This window comes from Lemur catta, chromosome 7, assembly GCF_020740605.2.
Source record: "Lemur catta isolate mLemCat1 chromosome 7, mLemCat1.pri, whole genome shotgun sequence".
Lineage (NCBI taxonomy): Eukaryota > Metazoa > Chordata > Mammalia > Primates > Lemuridae > Lemur > Lemur catta.
In genome coordinates, this window is record NC_059134.1 from 75,431,719 (window position 1) to 75,449,216 (window position 17,498).

Here is a 17,498-nt window from a genome sequence, read left to right on the forward strand (position 1 = left end):
ATAGATCGCCTTAGATATTAAATATGACATCCAAAATTTGAGGTGTATGTCTGTATAATATTTACCTATTATATGACAATTTCATTTTTAACGTGTATGACTAATCCATCCTATCTGATATAAGCTTTATATTGTACTTTATTCTTGATCCTATTTTATTTTTATTATAATACTTATCACTTTATGAACTTATTCATTTTTTTGCTTGTTTACTGTTAACACCACATATTAAGTTTATGAGGCCAAGAACTTTGTCTTGTTCATTGCTATACCAAAAGCCTAGAATGGTGGTTGGAGCATAATGGATGCTCAATAAATATTTGATGTTTAAAATAATGAGTTAATAAATTATCTTTTTGTGTATATATACACACATGCATTTACTTAAATACTTACAAAGAAAGGTCATATAAAATAAAAATTAAAAAATATAGGTATTGTCCCCATAAGACCCTCTACATATCCAGATATGTCCCTTTCTTTCACTCTTTCCCTGGAAACCCTTCCCCCAAGGCCTCTAAAATTCATGAACTGTCCTCATTTTCATCTCTTCTCTGAATGTTCCCTTCAAACCTGGCTCCTCATTGAGGTTTGTTGCTTCCCCTAACAGCCCTCTCAAGTGGTGGTGGTTTTCTTTACACAGCCTTTCCTTGGAGATGGGGAAAATACCGATTGCCTTCTTTGTATCTTGTTGTTGATTATGCTCCATTCTCCCTCCCTTGTCCCTAAATTCCAAGCTTTACATTTAATCATATTTATTACTAGCCTGTATTCTTGCTGTCATTTATCTGTCCCTGGATCTTCCCTTTTATTTCTCAACAATTTTAGCTCCTGGCTCACTGTCAGTTCTCCATCAATCCTCCTTTTTTTAGTCATTGGTAATCTCAGTGCATACATGCTTGATGATTTTGGCACTCTGGCCTCTCTGTTACTTGTACTACCTTTCCCAAAGTTCTTAGCCTCTACTCTAACTCAGCCATTCACTCCCCTAGAACTTATCATTGCTAATAACTGTGGCTCTTTATAATCTCATTCCATGTGTCCAGTTGTCTGACCAACCCCTCAGATCTAACCCATACCCTTCTTTCAACCTCACCAGGACCAGATAAGATGCAATTATCTTACCACCTTTTTACTCCTCCTTATTCTCCTCTTTCCTGTCTTTATCCAGCTTAAGTCTCCTTGTCAACAATTGTAATGACTCCATTATATATACCAAAAATGTCTTTCCCTCTCTCAGTTGTATTTACCTGGCAAAACAACAACTTTAGTTAAACCCAACGCTCCACCTCCTACATGCCAGCACCCATGAAGAAGGAAAAGCATACAGTTCACTGATACATTTTACCTTATATTTGTGCCCCTGCACCTCAGCTGGGCCCTTGTGGTGTATAGCAGTCATACTTTACTTCCCTATTCTATTGTCCCCCACCCTCCTAGATGACTATAACTTTTTTTCTCTCCTTATACCTCTAATACCTCCCCCCGCCATCTTTAAGCTAGCTGACCACACTTTTCTGCTTCACTGAGAAATCTGAAGCAAGTAGAAGAGAAATTCTGTACATTTCTATCACCATATCTATCTATCCACAAGCATTTTCACCTGTATAATATACACATCCCTTCCTGTTTCCATAGATGAACTCTTTATACTTACATCTAAAGCCAACTCCTCCACTTGTGCCCCAGATTCTATTTCTTGTTGCGTACTTTTAAGGAGCCCCCGAGACCATCCTCAGCCTCAGGGATTCATTAGAAAGACTCACAGGACTAAGCATATAGCCATGCTCATGGCTATGTTTTATTACAGTGAAATGATACAAAGTAAAAGCAGCAAAGGGAAAAAAACTCCATGGGGCAAAGTCCAGAGAAAACTAAGAGCAATCTTATAGAGTCCTCTCCTAGTAGAGGCACATAGAATAACCTTAATTTCTCCAGCAATGGTGTACATCAACACATATGAAGTGCTGTCTCCTGGGAAAACTCATTAAAATCTCAATGCCCTAGGTTTTTACTAGGGGCTAGTTACCTTGTCACATTTTGCCTACCGCATACCAAAATTCCATACTCCCAGAAGAAAAGTAGATGTTCAGCATTAACTGCACTGTTTGTACAAACAGTTTAGGCAAAGTGAGCCACTCTTACCAGTTCTGGGAATGGTGAGAATTCCCCTGGAAAGGCAAAGTCCCAGACACCAGAGCCAACCTTTGTAAAGTCGCAGGCAGGCCTATGGATAGCAGTTTCATGCCTGCTGTATTAACTCTTTTCTGTACACTTCTCTGGGGATATTGCTCCTACAATTTCCTCTTTCTCCTAAGTTATATTTTGTTTTGTTATTTACTGGCCTATTCTTTTCAATAAACAAATGTACTATTAATTTTTCTGTATTAAAAAAATAGCAAGAATGAAAACCTTCTGATCCCAGTTTCCCTACCAGTTACTTCTATTTCTTAAATTCCTTTTGGCCCGGTCCTTTCTTAAACACATTCCTTTCAGCCCTTCACCCCAACCACTCTGCTCATCTCCATGTATGGAGCCAATGGTTAGGTCTCAGCCCTCATCTTACTAGACCCGTTAGCAACCTTTGACACTGTTGATCATTCCCTTCTTTGTTGCATATCTTCTTCACTTGGCTTCCAGGAGTCCACATTCTCTTAGTTTTTCTCGTATTTCGCTAATTTCTCCATCTCAATCTTTTCTTCTCCCAGATCCTTTATTGTTGTAGTGCTTCAGTGCACAGTCCTTAATTCTTGTCTTTTTGTAGTTCACACTGATTTCCTTGATGATATCATTCTGTCTCACAATTTTAAAAGCATATATGTGCTAAGTCCAAAGTTAACCTTTCCAGTCCATACTTCTTTCCCACATGTGCATAATTAAATGACTATTCTGCATTTCTATTTGGAAATCTCATGGACATCTCAGACTCGACAGGTCCAGAATGAATTTCTGAACTTCCCCCAAAAGCCTGATCCATCTACAAGTCTTCCCCATCTATGATAATTTATTGTGCCTTTCAACAGTTGTAAGGAATGTAACTTATGATATATTATAAGTGGTCCTGCTCGATTACTTTTCCACATGTATCCATAGAAAGTAAATACCATGGAAATTTGACACCCACCACCATTCATTTTTTAAAAATATATGAAGAAACACTTTTTTTAACAGTTGACATTTTATATCATTTATTTTTCTCATTCACCTAAAATTTCTGACTTTCCTCAGATTATTTTTTCCTAGTATAAATGTTTTATCCTTGGGAGTCTTTTACTGTTCATTCAATCAAAACTTTATTACAATGAATATATGTATATTGAATCAAATGTTTTTATTATCTTTAACTGTAACATTCTAAACCTTAAAATTGTTCTGTGGTATTGAATTATTTTTATAATGGTACATATGCATAATTGATAATGCATCATGAATATATTGCAAAATTTGGCAAGTAATTATCAAACATAAAAATAAACTCATTATAAATGCAGCTATTAATGAGATGGACAGAGGGGTTTTACAATTTCATGGATCAATGGGAATTATTTCTAGAATGAGATGGTTCAGCTTCAATTATATTTCTCTTATGTTTTGTATATATGTTAGTTTAAAGGAAAGTTGTTCAGATAAGTAAGACACTGTCCATCACTGAGCAAATAAAACAGAAGTGTCCTGCATAATTCTGTCAATTTGTTTTGCCACAGGAAAGAAGAAAAGAGTTTGAAGAAAATCTCAGAAAAACAGGTCTTGAGTTGGAAACTGAAGACAAAATGGTAAATGTAGTTGTCACTTTATACAAGAATCTTACTGTTTTAAGTGTTGTTTCCTTCTATTATGGCCTTTGACTGGATAGATTTTGTGTTTGTGGGCAATACAATAGCACTTTTGTCTGCAGATATGTGCACTGACAGCCTATAGTCTTACAGGTAAGCAGATCAGTTCTCTGAATATGAGATGCTTAGAGAAACACTTTAGAACTGGACATACATCATTTCTATTCAGAATACAAAGAAAGGCAAGACATGATCTTTGTTTCTTAACTGTTTCAGTTTGAAGGCTGCCCATAATCTAGTAATAGTTGACCTGGCTATGTTGCGGTATAACCTGCTATTTAATTCAAGGCAATCTTTTTGTTTATGAATATGTCAAATTTTCTTTAAAACTTCCTTTCATTTACTGTTTTTCTAGAACTTCCTTCAAAATTGTTCTTGAAGACCTATTTAAGATCCCATCCTGTCTATGAAACTTCTGATAATTTCTAGTTTTAATAATCTATAGTTCTTATTTCTCCAATTTTTACTGAACTAATAAATGTATATTATACCACACAATCTATAATTTAAATATTCTCCTATGTAATGAACTCTTATTACCTAAAGTTCCTGTTTGTGTAGGCTACATACCAAAGAATCTGGGTAAGAAGAGTGAGTGCATCTCATAGTTTGTATGTATCCCTCATATAACCTAAACAAAATTCTTGGCTCATAGCTAGTCACTAAAACTTAGGAGATTGCCCAGAAGCACATATATAACTGGGATTTAGGGCTGAGTGTACATTGACCCTGAAATATGTTTTTAAAAATACTGTCTGTCTCTTTGTGTCTCTGTATGTTTCTGTTTCTCTTTCTCTCTCACACAAATATATATAAAAAGTATAAATGTATATGGGTATAAATATATATCTTTTTTTAAATTTTGTTTTCTTAAAGTTTTGCTAAAAAAGTAGATTATGTAAAATTGTGTTTCTTTCCTTTAATCAGCTCAGTAACAAACTGATCAGTAAGCTTTCTGTTATTTTGCCTATTTTATGTAGAACTCTGAAGATGGAAGAACTTATTTTGTCAAGATCCATGCCCCTTGGGAGGTATTAGTTACTTACGCTGAAGTCTTGGGAATCAAAATGCCTATTAAGGAGAGTGATATTCCTCGACCTGAGCATACTCCCCTAAGCTATATGTTTGGGCCTGTGAAACTCCCAGCAAATGTGAAGTATCCTCATCCTGAATATTTCACTGCCCAATTCACCAGACATCGGCAGGAGCTCTTCCTCATTGATGATCCATCAAGCTTCTTTCCATCCTCATCAAGAAACAGAATTGTAGGTAGAGAAGACCTTTGAGCACATCCCTTCAAGTATGGGATGTGTACCTGTGTGTGCTTTTATACATGTGCATGTTCAGTATTATGTCTGCAGGGTGTTTTGTGTAGCCGATAAGCAGGTGGACATTGTTAAATTGTGATTGAAAAAAAAAATGTAGAAAGCCTAAAGTTCTGAAATGTGATAGTGTCTCTTTGTACTTACCTTGTAGGTATACTATATTCTCTCAAGGTGTCCTTTTGGCGTAGAGGATGGTAAGAAAAAGTTTGGGATTGAAAGACTACTAACTTCTAAGACTTATTTATCTGCCTACCCACTCCATGATGTAAGTATAAGTTTGATTTTTAAATACTGATTCCATTTTCTCTCTCCCACATTCAAAGTTTGCCTTGTCGGGAAGGAGGGTATTTCATTTGCTTCCCTTTTCATTACAAATTGCTTATTTCTCTCTCATGACAGGAAATCCCCAAAGACTCCCTGGTTCCAAGCTGATAACTTTACTAGCTATGCTAAAACACGTAGTTAATGCCTCTTGACATTGAAGTTTCAAATGCAAATTCATTGAATAAATTATTACATTTGCACATGAACTTTATTTAGAACCTATTTTGAAAATAGTAGTCACATTAAAAGAACATTTTAAAATATAATTATTCGGAAATTTCTATCTGAACTCATCAGTTCTTTTCTCACTTATAAAGTTCTGAAGCTGTAAAGGATTTAAATTACATGCATTCAGGTATTCATTCATCAAACACATAATTGGCTTCAAATATTATATGTAAAGCATTTTGTTAGGTGTTGGAACACAACCCTGAATCCAAGCTCACAGTCTAGGATTTTCTTAGAAATAAAGCATGTGTACAACTGCAATAAAGGCTTTGGTCCATAAGAACAATTCAGATGTTATAAGAACTGAGATTCAGAAGAATGTTTCTTTGGAGCTGGCAAATTATTGTACAAAAATATTGAGCTTTAAAGTTTAACAAAGAAGTAACATTTTACATGATGCATTAATTCAACCCAACCTTCAATCTTGGCCTGATAACCAAAACTCTGCCTCGTTTCTGGGTATTTCTGAGGTAAACCTTCTCATTTGGATAGCCAGTGTTTAAATTTCACCACCTGTTAGCGGTAGAAATCATGTGGCTGAACTTACATATACTACCTTGAGAACATCCCTTGGAACTTTTGTTTCTTTTGCTCTTGTTTTACTCTTCCATACTTATAAAAGACTTTTTAATGATGTACTGTCTTTGCAAGAAATACATTTCTCAGTAATATAGAAGAATCAGTATTTCCATTGAAACAAGCGACAGCTAAATCATTGCCCATTTTGTTGAAGGTAGCATTGCTGCAATAGTTCCAAAAGCCCAAACCCAAACTCTTTCTTTTCCAGGACTTAAACTGTCATGACAGCTTTCCTCTGTAAATATTTATTCAACAGCATGAAAGTTGACTCTAGATCAGTTTAAAACTGATTAGTTTATTATTTTTTATATGTTTCCCATAAGGGTAAAGCAGAATTTTCCAGAGTAGCTGTTTTCAATAGGATCGTCAATTCAAATGTATTTAAGTGGTAGAGAAGACAAACATGCCTCCTCCCTCCTCCAATACAGTCAGTATCTGCAGGGGATTGATTCCAAAACCACTGGCCCCACCTGAGGGTGCCAAAATCTCCAGATGTTCAACTCCCTTTTGTAAAATAGAGTGTATTTGCATCTAACTTCCCATATACTTTAAATCATCTCTGGATTACTTATGATATCTAACACAATGTAAATACTATGTAAATAGTTGATATCCTGTATTGTTTTTTAACAAATTTGTATTTTTATTGTTGTATTGTTATGTTTTACTGGGTTTTTTCCTGCATTTTTTTTTTGTTGTTTTGTGTTTTGTTTTGTTTTGGCTTTTAGTTTTTCTTTTTTTTCTTTTTTTTTCTTTTTATTTTTTTATTTTAGCATATTATGGGGATACAAATGTTTAGGTTATGTATATTGCCCTTGTACCCCCTTCCCCCCAAGTCAGAGCTTCAAGAGTGTCCATCCTCAAGATGGTGCTCATCACAATCATTATGTATGTATATACTCATCCCCTCCTTCCCCTTCCCATCTGCCCAATGCCCAGTGAATGTTATTCCTATACGTGCACTTAGGTGTTGATCAGTTAAAACCAATTTGATGGTGAGTACATGTGGTGTCTATTTTTCCATTCTTGGGATACTTCACTTAGTAGAATGGGTTCCAGCTCTATCCAGGAAAATACAAGAGGTGCTATATCACCATTGTTTCTTATACCTGAATAGTACTCCATAGTATACATATACCACATTTTATTAATCCACTCATGTATTGATGGGCACTTGGGTTGTTTCCACATCTTTGCAATTGTGAATTAAACTGCTATAAACATTTGAGCTTTCCTGCATATTTTTGACCCTCTGTCAGTTGAATTTGGGAATGTGGAACCTGTAGACACAGAGAGCCTACTGTATGCATTTTTAAGGGAAGAACTTAGGACTGAAACAATGCTGAAGCTCTTAAGTGCCAAAGTTTGTTGTAATATTTTAAGTTCTATGGAAATGGTTATCAGTGAGAATAGGAATCTCTTCCTGTAATAGCAGTATGACTTTGGATTAATCACTTAACTTTGCTTGAGGTTTAATTTTTCTATCTAGAAAATAAAAGTGTTAGCCTATTTCTAAGTCCTAGCCAGCTATATAGTGATATGAATCTCTGAGCTGTGAGTATTATGTTCAAATCTGAGTAGAGAAGAAAGGGCATTCCAGGTCAAATGAACAGCTTGAGTAAAGCTTTTGTTTTTAGATAAGTGGATGTAAGAATTTAATAAATAAACCACTATTACTATAGTTTGTTGTAGATTTTAGTAAATAGGGTCACATCAATGGAATATAAAAATCTAAATCTAAAAGTACAAAAGAGCTTTAGCCTTATTCACTAACCTTTTCATAAAAGTGATGCTCATTTATTTCACCTTTGTCTTTTGCTTTTCTTTTTTGCACCTTCTTCTTGAATTTGTTCAGGGCCAATATTGGAAGCCATCAGAACCTCCTAATCTTTTCAGTGAAAGGTACATACTTTACCGGAATTGGGCTCGATTTTCCTATTTTTATAAGGAGCAGCCTTTAGATTTGATTAGGTAAGTTTCTTACACAGGATCAATGAAAATTTGACGATGTGATTTTTTTTATTCACAATGGCATCATATTCTATTCTTTTACTACTGTTTTCACCCACTCCATTTCATAGCTTCCTGGTTTCATATCTACACTATTCATTTGGGAGCTGAATGTTATTGCAAATATCTATGAGAGACAATTAAGATGACACAGTGGTTAAGAGGTTGGACCTTGCCATTTAGCTAAACTGAGTTCAAATCTAACTTCTGTCTCTTAAAAGCTATATAAATTTGGTTAAGTTACTTAACCACTAACAGGTTCATCTCTAAGATGGGAATAACAGTAGTACTTTCCTTATGGGGTTATTTGATAATTATGACAACCTCAGGGACAGCTTTACGGTGCTCATTCTTGAGCTGTGTCTTGAAAGATGAATAGCAAGGTGCCAGGTAAACAAATGAGGTAAAAATTTCCCAGGCAAAGAAAACAAGTACAGAGGACTGGGCTAAAGAGCACTGTGCATTTCATTCTTCATGTAGGAGTGTCAGCAAAGGAGATTTGAATATTTACCAGGAACAAAATCATGGAGAACAATGCTAAGGTGAAAGGATAAAACCTTTGAAGGAGGAAAAGGTTATTGTTATTTTTTGCTTTAGAAACATCACTTTATTGGAAACAAAGAAAAGAATTTAGAGGGATGTGAGACTGAACTCAGGGAAGTAAGGAGGCTGTTAAAATTGCCCAGCAGGAAATATTGAAGATGTCATCGGAGACACTGGTAACAAGAAGGAAGGAGACTATGGATTAGAAAAATATTTTTATTACAGAATTTATTTCACCTAATGGAATAAAGATTAAAAAAAAGATAGGATGATGAGGTACCTAGGAAGAGATTTAGAATATAGAAATCTTAATTCCTAGATTTCACATATTTCATGTTATCTCTATACCAAACTTCACCTCCTGTCTAATATTTGTAAGTGGTTTTTCTGCTTTCTGGGCACTAATAATTTTTTTTGTGTTCGATAACATATTTTTGGGAAAAATGAGAATATCAAGTTTACTATTATTGGCATACCAGTCTTGAATTTTTATGTGCTCTATCAGCCCATTTTTTCTTTCCAATATAATAACTTCATATGTTGATATACTGCCACATGCTAAATAGAATAAATATAGGTACAGTGTTGTTACAATGCCAAGATAATATAATAGCTAAGTTTCTCAGATGTCTATAAATTCCCTATAAATAGGATCCCTTTAGAACAAACATTTGCATTTATTCATTCATTTTTCAGGACTATATTAATTTCAATTCTATCTCCATTCTTTTGATTATTTCCTACGTGTCAGACTAAGTATTCTGTCCTGGAGATACAAAAGTCGACCAATCCCTTCACACAATATCTCACAACCAATATTACTAAATCTCTCCTACCTATCAGATGCTATGTTAGATGGTGTAGTGCCACGTTAATTGAAAGTCTGGTAAATAAAATGGACAGGTTAAGAAATACCACAGGTATATGATACATTTTTTTCTAAATAAAATACTCAAGAGAAGGCTTTCCTTATATTTGAATCTTTATAGAGAGTCTCATATTATTAAATTTCTCTTATATTCTTTGTTATGAATAGTAAGATAGTTTAATTTAAACCTTAAATGTTATTTCAAAATTCTATACAATTTTACCATAATTCAAATCTAAGATATGTCTCTTATTTGCTGCACTCTTAAAAGATACTTTAGTTGTTAATCTGGTACAGTTAAATACCCAAGTTCACAGTTTAGTATTAATAAAATAATTTCTACATTTTCACCTCTAAGTGCTCATCTGATTTTGTTTAAGAAATGCTCAGCAATTTCTCTTTTTGAGAATATTTTAATAGCAATTATAGAGCTAGAGTTATTGAGAGCTTTTTGTTTTTTAATTCTCAAAAAATAAGACTCTTGAAATTTAAAAGGGAGAAAAAAGTAGTCCTTTAAAAATAAGGTTGTTGAAATATCCAGTTTCTTTATGAATTTCTAAGGAGTTTTTAAGTCTATAGCAGTAATATTGATCTTATACCTTCTAAGAATTATTGATTCTGTAATTTTAAAGCATCAAATGGAAATAGACATGATGAAAAGTAAAGCCCACAAAATAAATTATTTTTATACTTTCTTATTTTGATGTTAGGTAGTATTATAGTAATTGCTATATTTTTTTCAATAAAAACCTGGAACAAAGCAAGTTCATTCACTGAGTGAACCTGAGGAAGTTGTGAATGGCAGATTAACAAGGGAATATGATAGCATTATAATTTAATTAGAAGTTTATAGTTATTTGGAAATCAGAATATGAAAAAATAACAATGCAAAAATGTTTATCATCATTGAAAAGAATGAAGAAAAGATGGTGCAGGCAGAAAAATGCCTATTTAATTAAAAATAGTTTTGAAATCTGAAAAATGGGTGGTTCAATAAAGTAAGAATTGAATATGAGGAATATACTGTAAAATCTTCCCATTGGGAAATGAAGTTAATAACCTTTATGTTCAGAGTTACCTTGTTTGAGCATATATGGCAATTACAATTTAACAACTAGCGCTTTCATAGAATTGTATAACATGTTCTTAGAACCTAAAAGGATCACATTTAGTTTCCTAGGAAACTGTAGAAAGGCTCACAGATTTGGTATGAGTAAGGAGGAGGATTAATCTGGTTTAACAATGACAACAAAACTTGGTTTTCAGAAGCAGAAAAAACTATATTCTCTGGTTCCTAAATGGGGACTCAGTTTTTTTAAAAAAAGAAAAAACTTAGTTATGAGACTTGAATATTTATGCCAAATAATGTCATTTTACAACTCTTTGCAAAACAAGATCTGAGCTGCATATTTCATAGAATTTTTGTTAAGTAGTCATTTTTAATTCCTTGGACTGCTACCTGTGTCAGAATTCTGTAAACATCCACCAGAGATTCAAACTTGGAGATTTATACAGTGTGGTCAGAGTACTCTCTTTGATTTTAGAAAAGAGAGATAAAGCAAAAGTCCGTGCAGATTATGATGCGATTTTGATTTTTTAATTGGTAGAACTTACATTGCACAATATTCTGCAGTTCATTTAAAAAAACATTTAAACTCTTTAAAATGTAGAGGCTCTTCTAATTATCTTATTATTTAAAATCAAAATTCAAATTTTATTCAATTGGCTTTCTACTTATACATGTTATCTCTTTTAATCTTTACACCAATCCTTACTCTATAGAATAAGCATTAGCTTGTGTTTTATGATGTGGAAAGTAAAGTTTAAAGAATTTAGTAACCTTACCAGAATTAACATAGCTAGAAAGTAACGGGGCCAAAATGGGATTAAATGCCTGTCTGAATATTCTATCAAGGCTCTCTGGACTGTAACATTCTTCCAACCTCAGATTGTATTTTTACTGTCTTTCACAGGAATTATTTTGGAGAAAAAATTGCTATCTATTTTGTTTTTCTTGGATATTACACAGAAATGCTGTTATTTGCTGCTGTAGTTGGCTTAGCTTGTTTTATTTATGGTTTACTATCAATGGAAAATAACACCAACAGGTAAGTGCAACTGAGGTACCCAAGTAGAGAAAACATCCTTATCTTTTGCTAACTGAAACTATTGTTATTATTTCCCTGGAATTTGCTTCAGAATGTTTCCTTATGGCAGCAGATAATTAATATTTTTGAAAAAGACCCAGACATAGCAGCTGCCCTTCACCTTGTGGTTTATGGAAAATCTGTTTTTGTTGATGAGCTCTTAAAGATTCTGTTACTCAAAGCATGATTCACTACAGAAATTGCTGCTTCCTTGTCCCTTCTGTCATATGTAAGAAGCTGTATAAACAGTTATTCTAATAAAAGTAGCTTAGATTTTCTTCCAAACACCTGTCACTTTTAAGATAACTTGGCTGTTCCTCCTGCAGCATGGAAATCTGTGACCCTAATATTGGAGGTCAGATTATCATGTGTCCACTCTGTGATCTAGTGTGTGATTATTGGAGACTAAATAGTACCTGTTTAGCTTCAAAGGTATGTATACATTGTGGTGTGTTGAAAAGACTTGGAATTTCCCTCCTTTTGTATTACATTTAATACTAACTGATCTTTGTGATGTTACTGTTGTTTTTACAGTTTTCCCATTTGTTTGATAATGAATCAACAGTGTTCTTTGCAATATTCATGGCAATTTGGGGTGAGTACATAGTTCCATAAAAAACAGCTTTCTCCAGATTAATGTATTATATGGCCCATCCATATAATATACACAGATGGCATATCTCATATACCAAAGGTGGTTGTAGATCCTTGTGTCTTTGCTAGCATCAGTACACTGATTAGGAGTCCACATTAGTAGCCATTGGTTCTTGGTCCACAAAGATCTCTATTAAACATCTGCTCATTTCTTTAAGAGACAGTATAATTTTTGAAACATCAAATGTATTCATTTCCCACTGTCTTCCAGTGCCATGGTAAAAGCAGGACCAATAAAGACTTAATTCAGGAGAAACTAAACATAAATATTTGGTGGCTAGAGGATATTGAGTCATGCATACAAACTGGAACAAACACCAAAAGCTTGAAAACTAATACAAAAATTTTGAATCTCAATTCTATGTGTCTAGTTTCTAGTTTTAGCTTCCACTTTCATTAGTTAAAAATCTTCCATGTAACACAGAGTTCCTCTTAACTTTGGAAATGTCCCACTCAGTACTTCATTTTTCCCATTTCAGATGGGAAGTTGAAGTGTCATGAAGTTGTTCCTATTATCAGTGAGGAAAATATTTTCTATAAGAATAACTCTGCAAGAGGAGGCCAAAAGACTGGTCTAAAATATATCCCCAAACTTAGGGTACTTAGGGAAAAATAGACTTTTTGCTTTCCAATTAAAAAAAAAAAGTATCTAACAAACACAAATATGTGCATTTCAAAACTCAGCACTTCCCTGGATAAAGGGGTCACTTCATCCAGGGAAAATAACATCAAAATATGTGGGTATGTTTGCAGACCAGAGGTATTTATCGTTTTCTGTGATTTCTGCTTGGTTACTGTGGTCTGAAGAGTGCAGCCTAGGTTCAAAGTAAGAACAGAGGATCTAGAAATCTTAACTACAATTCACCAGCAACCCCAGGTTTGATAAGTCGGTATATAGACTTCTGTTCATCACCAGGCTGCCAAATCCTGCCTATCATTACTTGGAATCAAAAATGAATAATAGATGCACAAATTACAACAAATATATTGTTAGAGTTTCCAGTTGTTTCCATTTGGAGAGATTGTGCACCAACACCAGCCTTATATTTCACGAAAAATAGAGGGGCAGCCATGTGTGGAACACCCAGTGACACTGTAAAATGGTCGTTGTGAAGAAATGCAACCATCAGTAATTCCTTTCAGAAAAGTTTGTTGTTGTAGTGCATTGATTTAGCTTTGGCTTTTGAGGATCTTGGCCAAATTCTATGAAAACAGAAGTTCAAGGACATTTGTTTTAGTACAACTTCTGATATTAAGCTGAATAAAATGATGAGTTGGCAGAGATGTGAAGAAAAAACAATCCAGGTTAAAGGACCAACACTAATGTAAGGGGTTGAGGCCTGAAAATAATGAATGCTATGCATTGTACTGTTTGGGGAGTTAGCTACACTCCCAGCAAAGAATTGGGTCCCTCAGGCAGGGGTCGTTGCAAACGATGAAAAAATAATAGAAAATAGAAATAAAATGATACACAGAGGAAAAAATACAGTTTATAAAGAATAGATGTATGAAAATAGATGAAGTGTAGGTACTCAGGTGTCCCCAAAATTTTAGGGCCAGGACTGAAATTTCACATCCGTATTTATAGGTACAGTGATGGTTCCCAGGGGTAACAGATTCACATGATAACAGGTAGTTCCTTTTTGGTTCAGCGTCTTCCACAAGCCTTCTATAGATCCCTTAATTAACTCTATCTATGTGAACAAAGTTACAAAATCTTCTTGGACAAACTTCTAAGTTCTAAGATAAAATTATCACTTTAGCAGAAAAGTTAAACAGAGACATAGTGGCTCCATATTTTATCTAGTTATTGTGTATTGAGACAGATCTTCAGAAGTCAAGCAAGAGCTGTCCCTTGGGCTAATTGCTTTTAGCCACAGGTGTCTGTCTCTCGGGTGGGCACTTTTTTGATCAGCTCCCGTTCAGTGGCTCCATGCAAACCTGCTTTGTCGTTCAAAGCAGGCGAAAACCACTGGCTTGAGACTGCAGTGTCACCTTGGAAAGCAGCTGCTACTGACCATTGAGACGCCCTCCTGAGACAAGACAGCTTTTGACATGCGAACTAACATGTTCACATATTCCTTCAGGGCAAACGCTTGCAAAACTCCTGAAGTCATTTCTGTCTCTAATATAGTAATATTAATCTAGTGGCCTGACAGTAGTGGAGGGTAGGAAGTGCTTTCTAAAACATCTTTTGGTTTGTTTATGAGGGAAATATGTAGCCATCATAGGAAATTCAAGCAATATATAGAAGGGGAAGAAAAAAATGTTAAAATCACTGAAAATACCATTATTTTGACCATCATTTTTTAGCATCTTTACTCTGTGTGTATAGGCATATGTGTTCATAGAATTTTACATAAATAACATAATATTTACATAGTCTTAAGCCAGCTCTTTATTATTCAACAAACAATGAGTGATGGGACTTCTTCCGTATCAGTAATGTGTTAGGGTTTGTGTGTGTATGCATGTACACAACTCTGTATTTATTACTGAATGGAATTGCCTTTTATGAATTTATCACATTTTGTCTAACCAGTTCTGTATTTTTGGATGTTTAGGTCACTTCCATTTTTTTTTTTTATTTTACCATTATAAGTAAGGCTAGAATAAACATCTTTTTATACTTGTACAATTACCTTCTAAGAATAAATTCTTAGCAGGTAAATTTCTGGGGAATATTTATATTTATAATTTTAAAGCTTTACTATATATTTCAATATTGCCTTACACAAAGTTTGCACCAGTTTATATTTTTCCAAACATTCTGTGAGTTGTCCAGTTTTCCAGCCCTGGATAAGCTTAGGGATTGGCAATTTTTTTGATCATTTACAGTTTGATGAATGGGAATGCTATCTTGTTTTGGTTTCTATTTCCAGTTACCTGATCACAAGTGATATTAAACATGGTTCCAATATTTATTGACCTTGGGCTCTCCATGACTTTGTATTTGATTTTTATAATAATGCACAGGTGCTTTTGTGCAATAAACACAGTAACCCTTTGTCTGCCATAGAAATGGCAAATATTTTTTCAATTTGTCATTTACATTTGACCTTGTTCATAGTCAATAGAAGTTTTACTATATGTAACCAGATCATTAAACTTTTCTTTACAGCTTTTCTTATTTTTTTGTATTTCTATAGAAAAACCTTTCTTTTTCCAAGATAATTAAGATGTCCACCCATACTTTATTCCAGAAATTTAATGATTTCATTTTATTTGCACTTTAATTAACCAGGGACTTTTTAATGTCTAGACCCTGGAACAGGTACTATTCTAGACAACAGGAATTTACATTTACACATACGTGGCCCTTAAGCTTAGTGTACATACCTCCATGACTATAATTATTTATAAGCCAAGGGTTTCTTAAATTTTCAGAAATCCTTTTCGGGGAATACCTGAATCCTGTGATTCCTATCTACTCATATGATCACAAGACTCCGTGGAAATCATAGAAACAATTGTGTTTTTAGTGCATATCTTTTCTCTTTCCTTACGGCACTCTTTTTGCTAACTATTTTATTAATATATTATTCTTAATTTCTCTCACAATCCCATCTATGTTTGCCAGTTTTCTTCTACTTCAGAATTGAAAACTTTGAGACAAAAAAGGTTTAACTGTTTAGTGTATTTAAAAGTTTTAGCAGTAGATGTAGAACATCCAATCTATTTCATAGCCATAGTAACCAAATATGTTAGATGTAGAACATCCAATCTATTTCATAGCCATAGTAACCAAATATGTGTAAAATTTATGACAGTTGTTCCCTTGCAAACAAGTATTAAAATATTGCTTAATTGTACCAGGCTCTTGAAACTTTGTTCTCCCTACTAACAATGTGTCTGCTGCATACAGAAGTAAAGAAATGATTAGAGTAAAAGTTTCTGTCTCACGAAATTCACAATCAACATTAAATGATAGAGTGAATGAATAAATGAAAGAGTAAAATATAATCTGCTACTTAAAAAGTCACAATCTATAGCCTAATTTTATAAATGTACATTTTAAGTGCTGAGGGGATGCATAGGAGGACTGAATTACTTTTTGACCGGAGGAGTTATGATAACTTTTTAGAAGACATGAAATTTGACTTGAATTTTAAAAAAGAACAGAATTTTGATGGGGAAAAGCACAGAAAACATTCTAAAGATAGGCCAATCTGGTATGAGGGTTAGCTTCCAACAATTATCCTCTGTTCTTTAAACATAATGAACTATCTCTGAGTGTTTTGCTAGCATCACTTCCCCTGGGACATCTTCATCTTTTTCTTCACAACTGCTTTCCTCATTTGCATGAGTGAGTTTGCTTTCACTAAGTTCTTCTGCTGTATATATAAAGTTTCTTAATGGTAACAGTATCAACATTCTCACAGTCAGCTATTTCCTCTGTCATTCCATTTAGGTTTGAATTTCACTTCTAGTGTTGTCACTTTTCATTTCTTTGCTGCACTTCCATCTTTGTTGGCCAGTTCCATATTCTGGTTATTCATTTTTGTAAAATGTCACATGAATTTGGAGGCAAGGAGACAACACAAATACATGCTTTTCTGTCTGTACATGAACTGAGTAACAGATACTTAATGATCAATCACCAACAGACTTTAAAAGAAATGATGTGATTAGTCACTAATCATGATACACATAGGTTGCTTATATAATGATTTATAGACTGAAGAACTAATAGCAAAATTTGACCCATGTGCAATTGCTCACAGTTAATATACTGTGGTAACTGAAATTTGAGTCATGTTGTTGGAGGAGTGGTATTATTTAATTAATTTGTGGAAACAGAAATCCATGCATGTTAGAACCACACAAAGCAAGAATTTGCTTGTATTTCTAAATGTTTAAAAATAAGCCATCTAATGCTTTTGGATTGAAAGACTTACTAATGTTAAAATGTACATACTACCCAAAGTCATCTACAGATTGAATGGAATCTCTATCAAAATTCCAAAGGAACTTTTTATAGAAATAG

The 17,498-nt window shown here is 34.0% G+C and overlaps 1 protein-coding gene across 1 annotated transcript in view; it reads left to right on the forward strand.

Moving 5' to 3' along the window:
- Nucleotides 1-17,498, forward strand: part of ANO5 (anoctamin 5) — a 61,100-nt gene that overhangs the window by 13,290 nt on the left and 30,312 nt on the right. Inside the window, exons 4-10 of the mRNA XM_045557006.1 lie at nucleotides 3,705-3,773; nucleotides 4,814-5,098; nucleotides 5,310-5,423; nucleotides 8,145-8,260; nucleotides 11,684-11,818; nucleotides 12,184-12,289; nucleotides 12,392-12,452. Of these exons, the coding sequence (XP_045412962.1) occupies nucleotides 3,705-3,773; nucleotides 4,814-5,098; nucleotides 5,310-5,423; nucleotides 8,145-8,260; nucleotides 11,684-11,818; nucleotides 12,184-12,289; nucleotides 12,392-12,452 (886 nt within the window). The remainder of the gene's footprint in view (nucleotides 1-3,704; nucleotides 3,774-4,813; nucleotides 5,099-5,309; nucleotides 5,424-8,144; nucleotides 8,261-11,683; nucleotides 11,819-12,183; nucleotides 12,290-12,391; nucleotides 12,453-17,498) is intronic.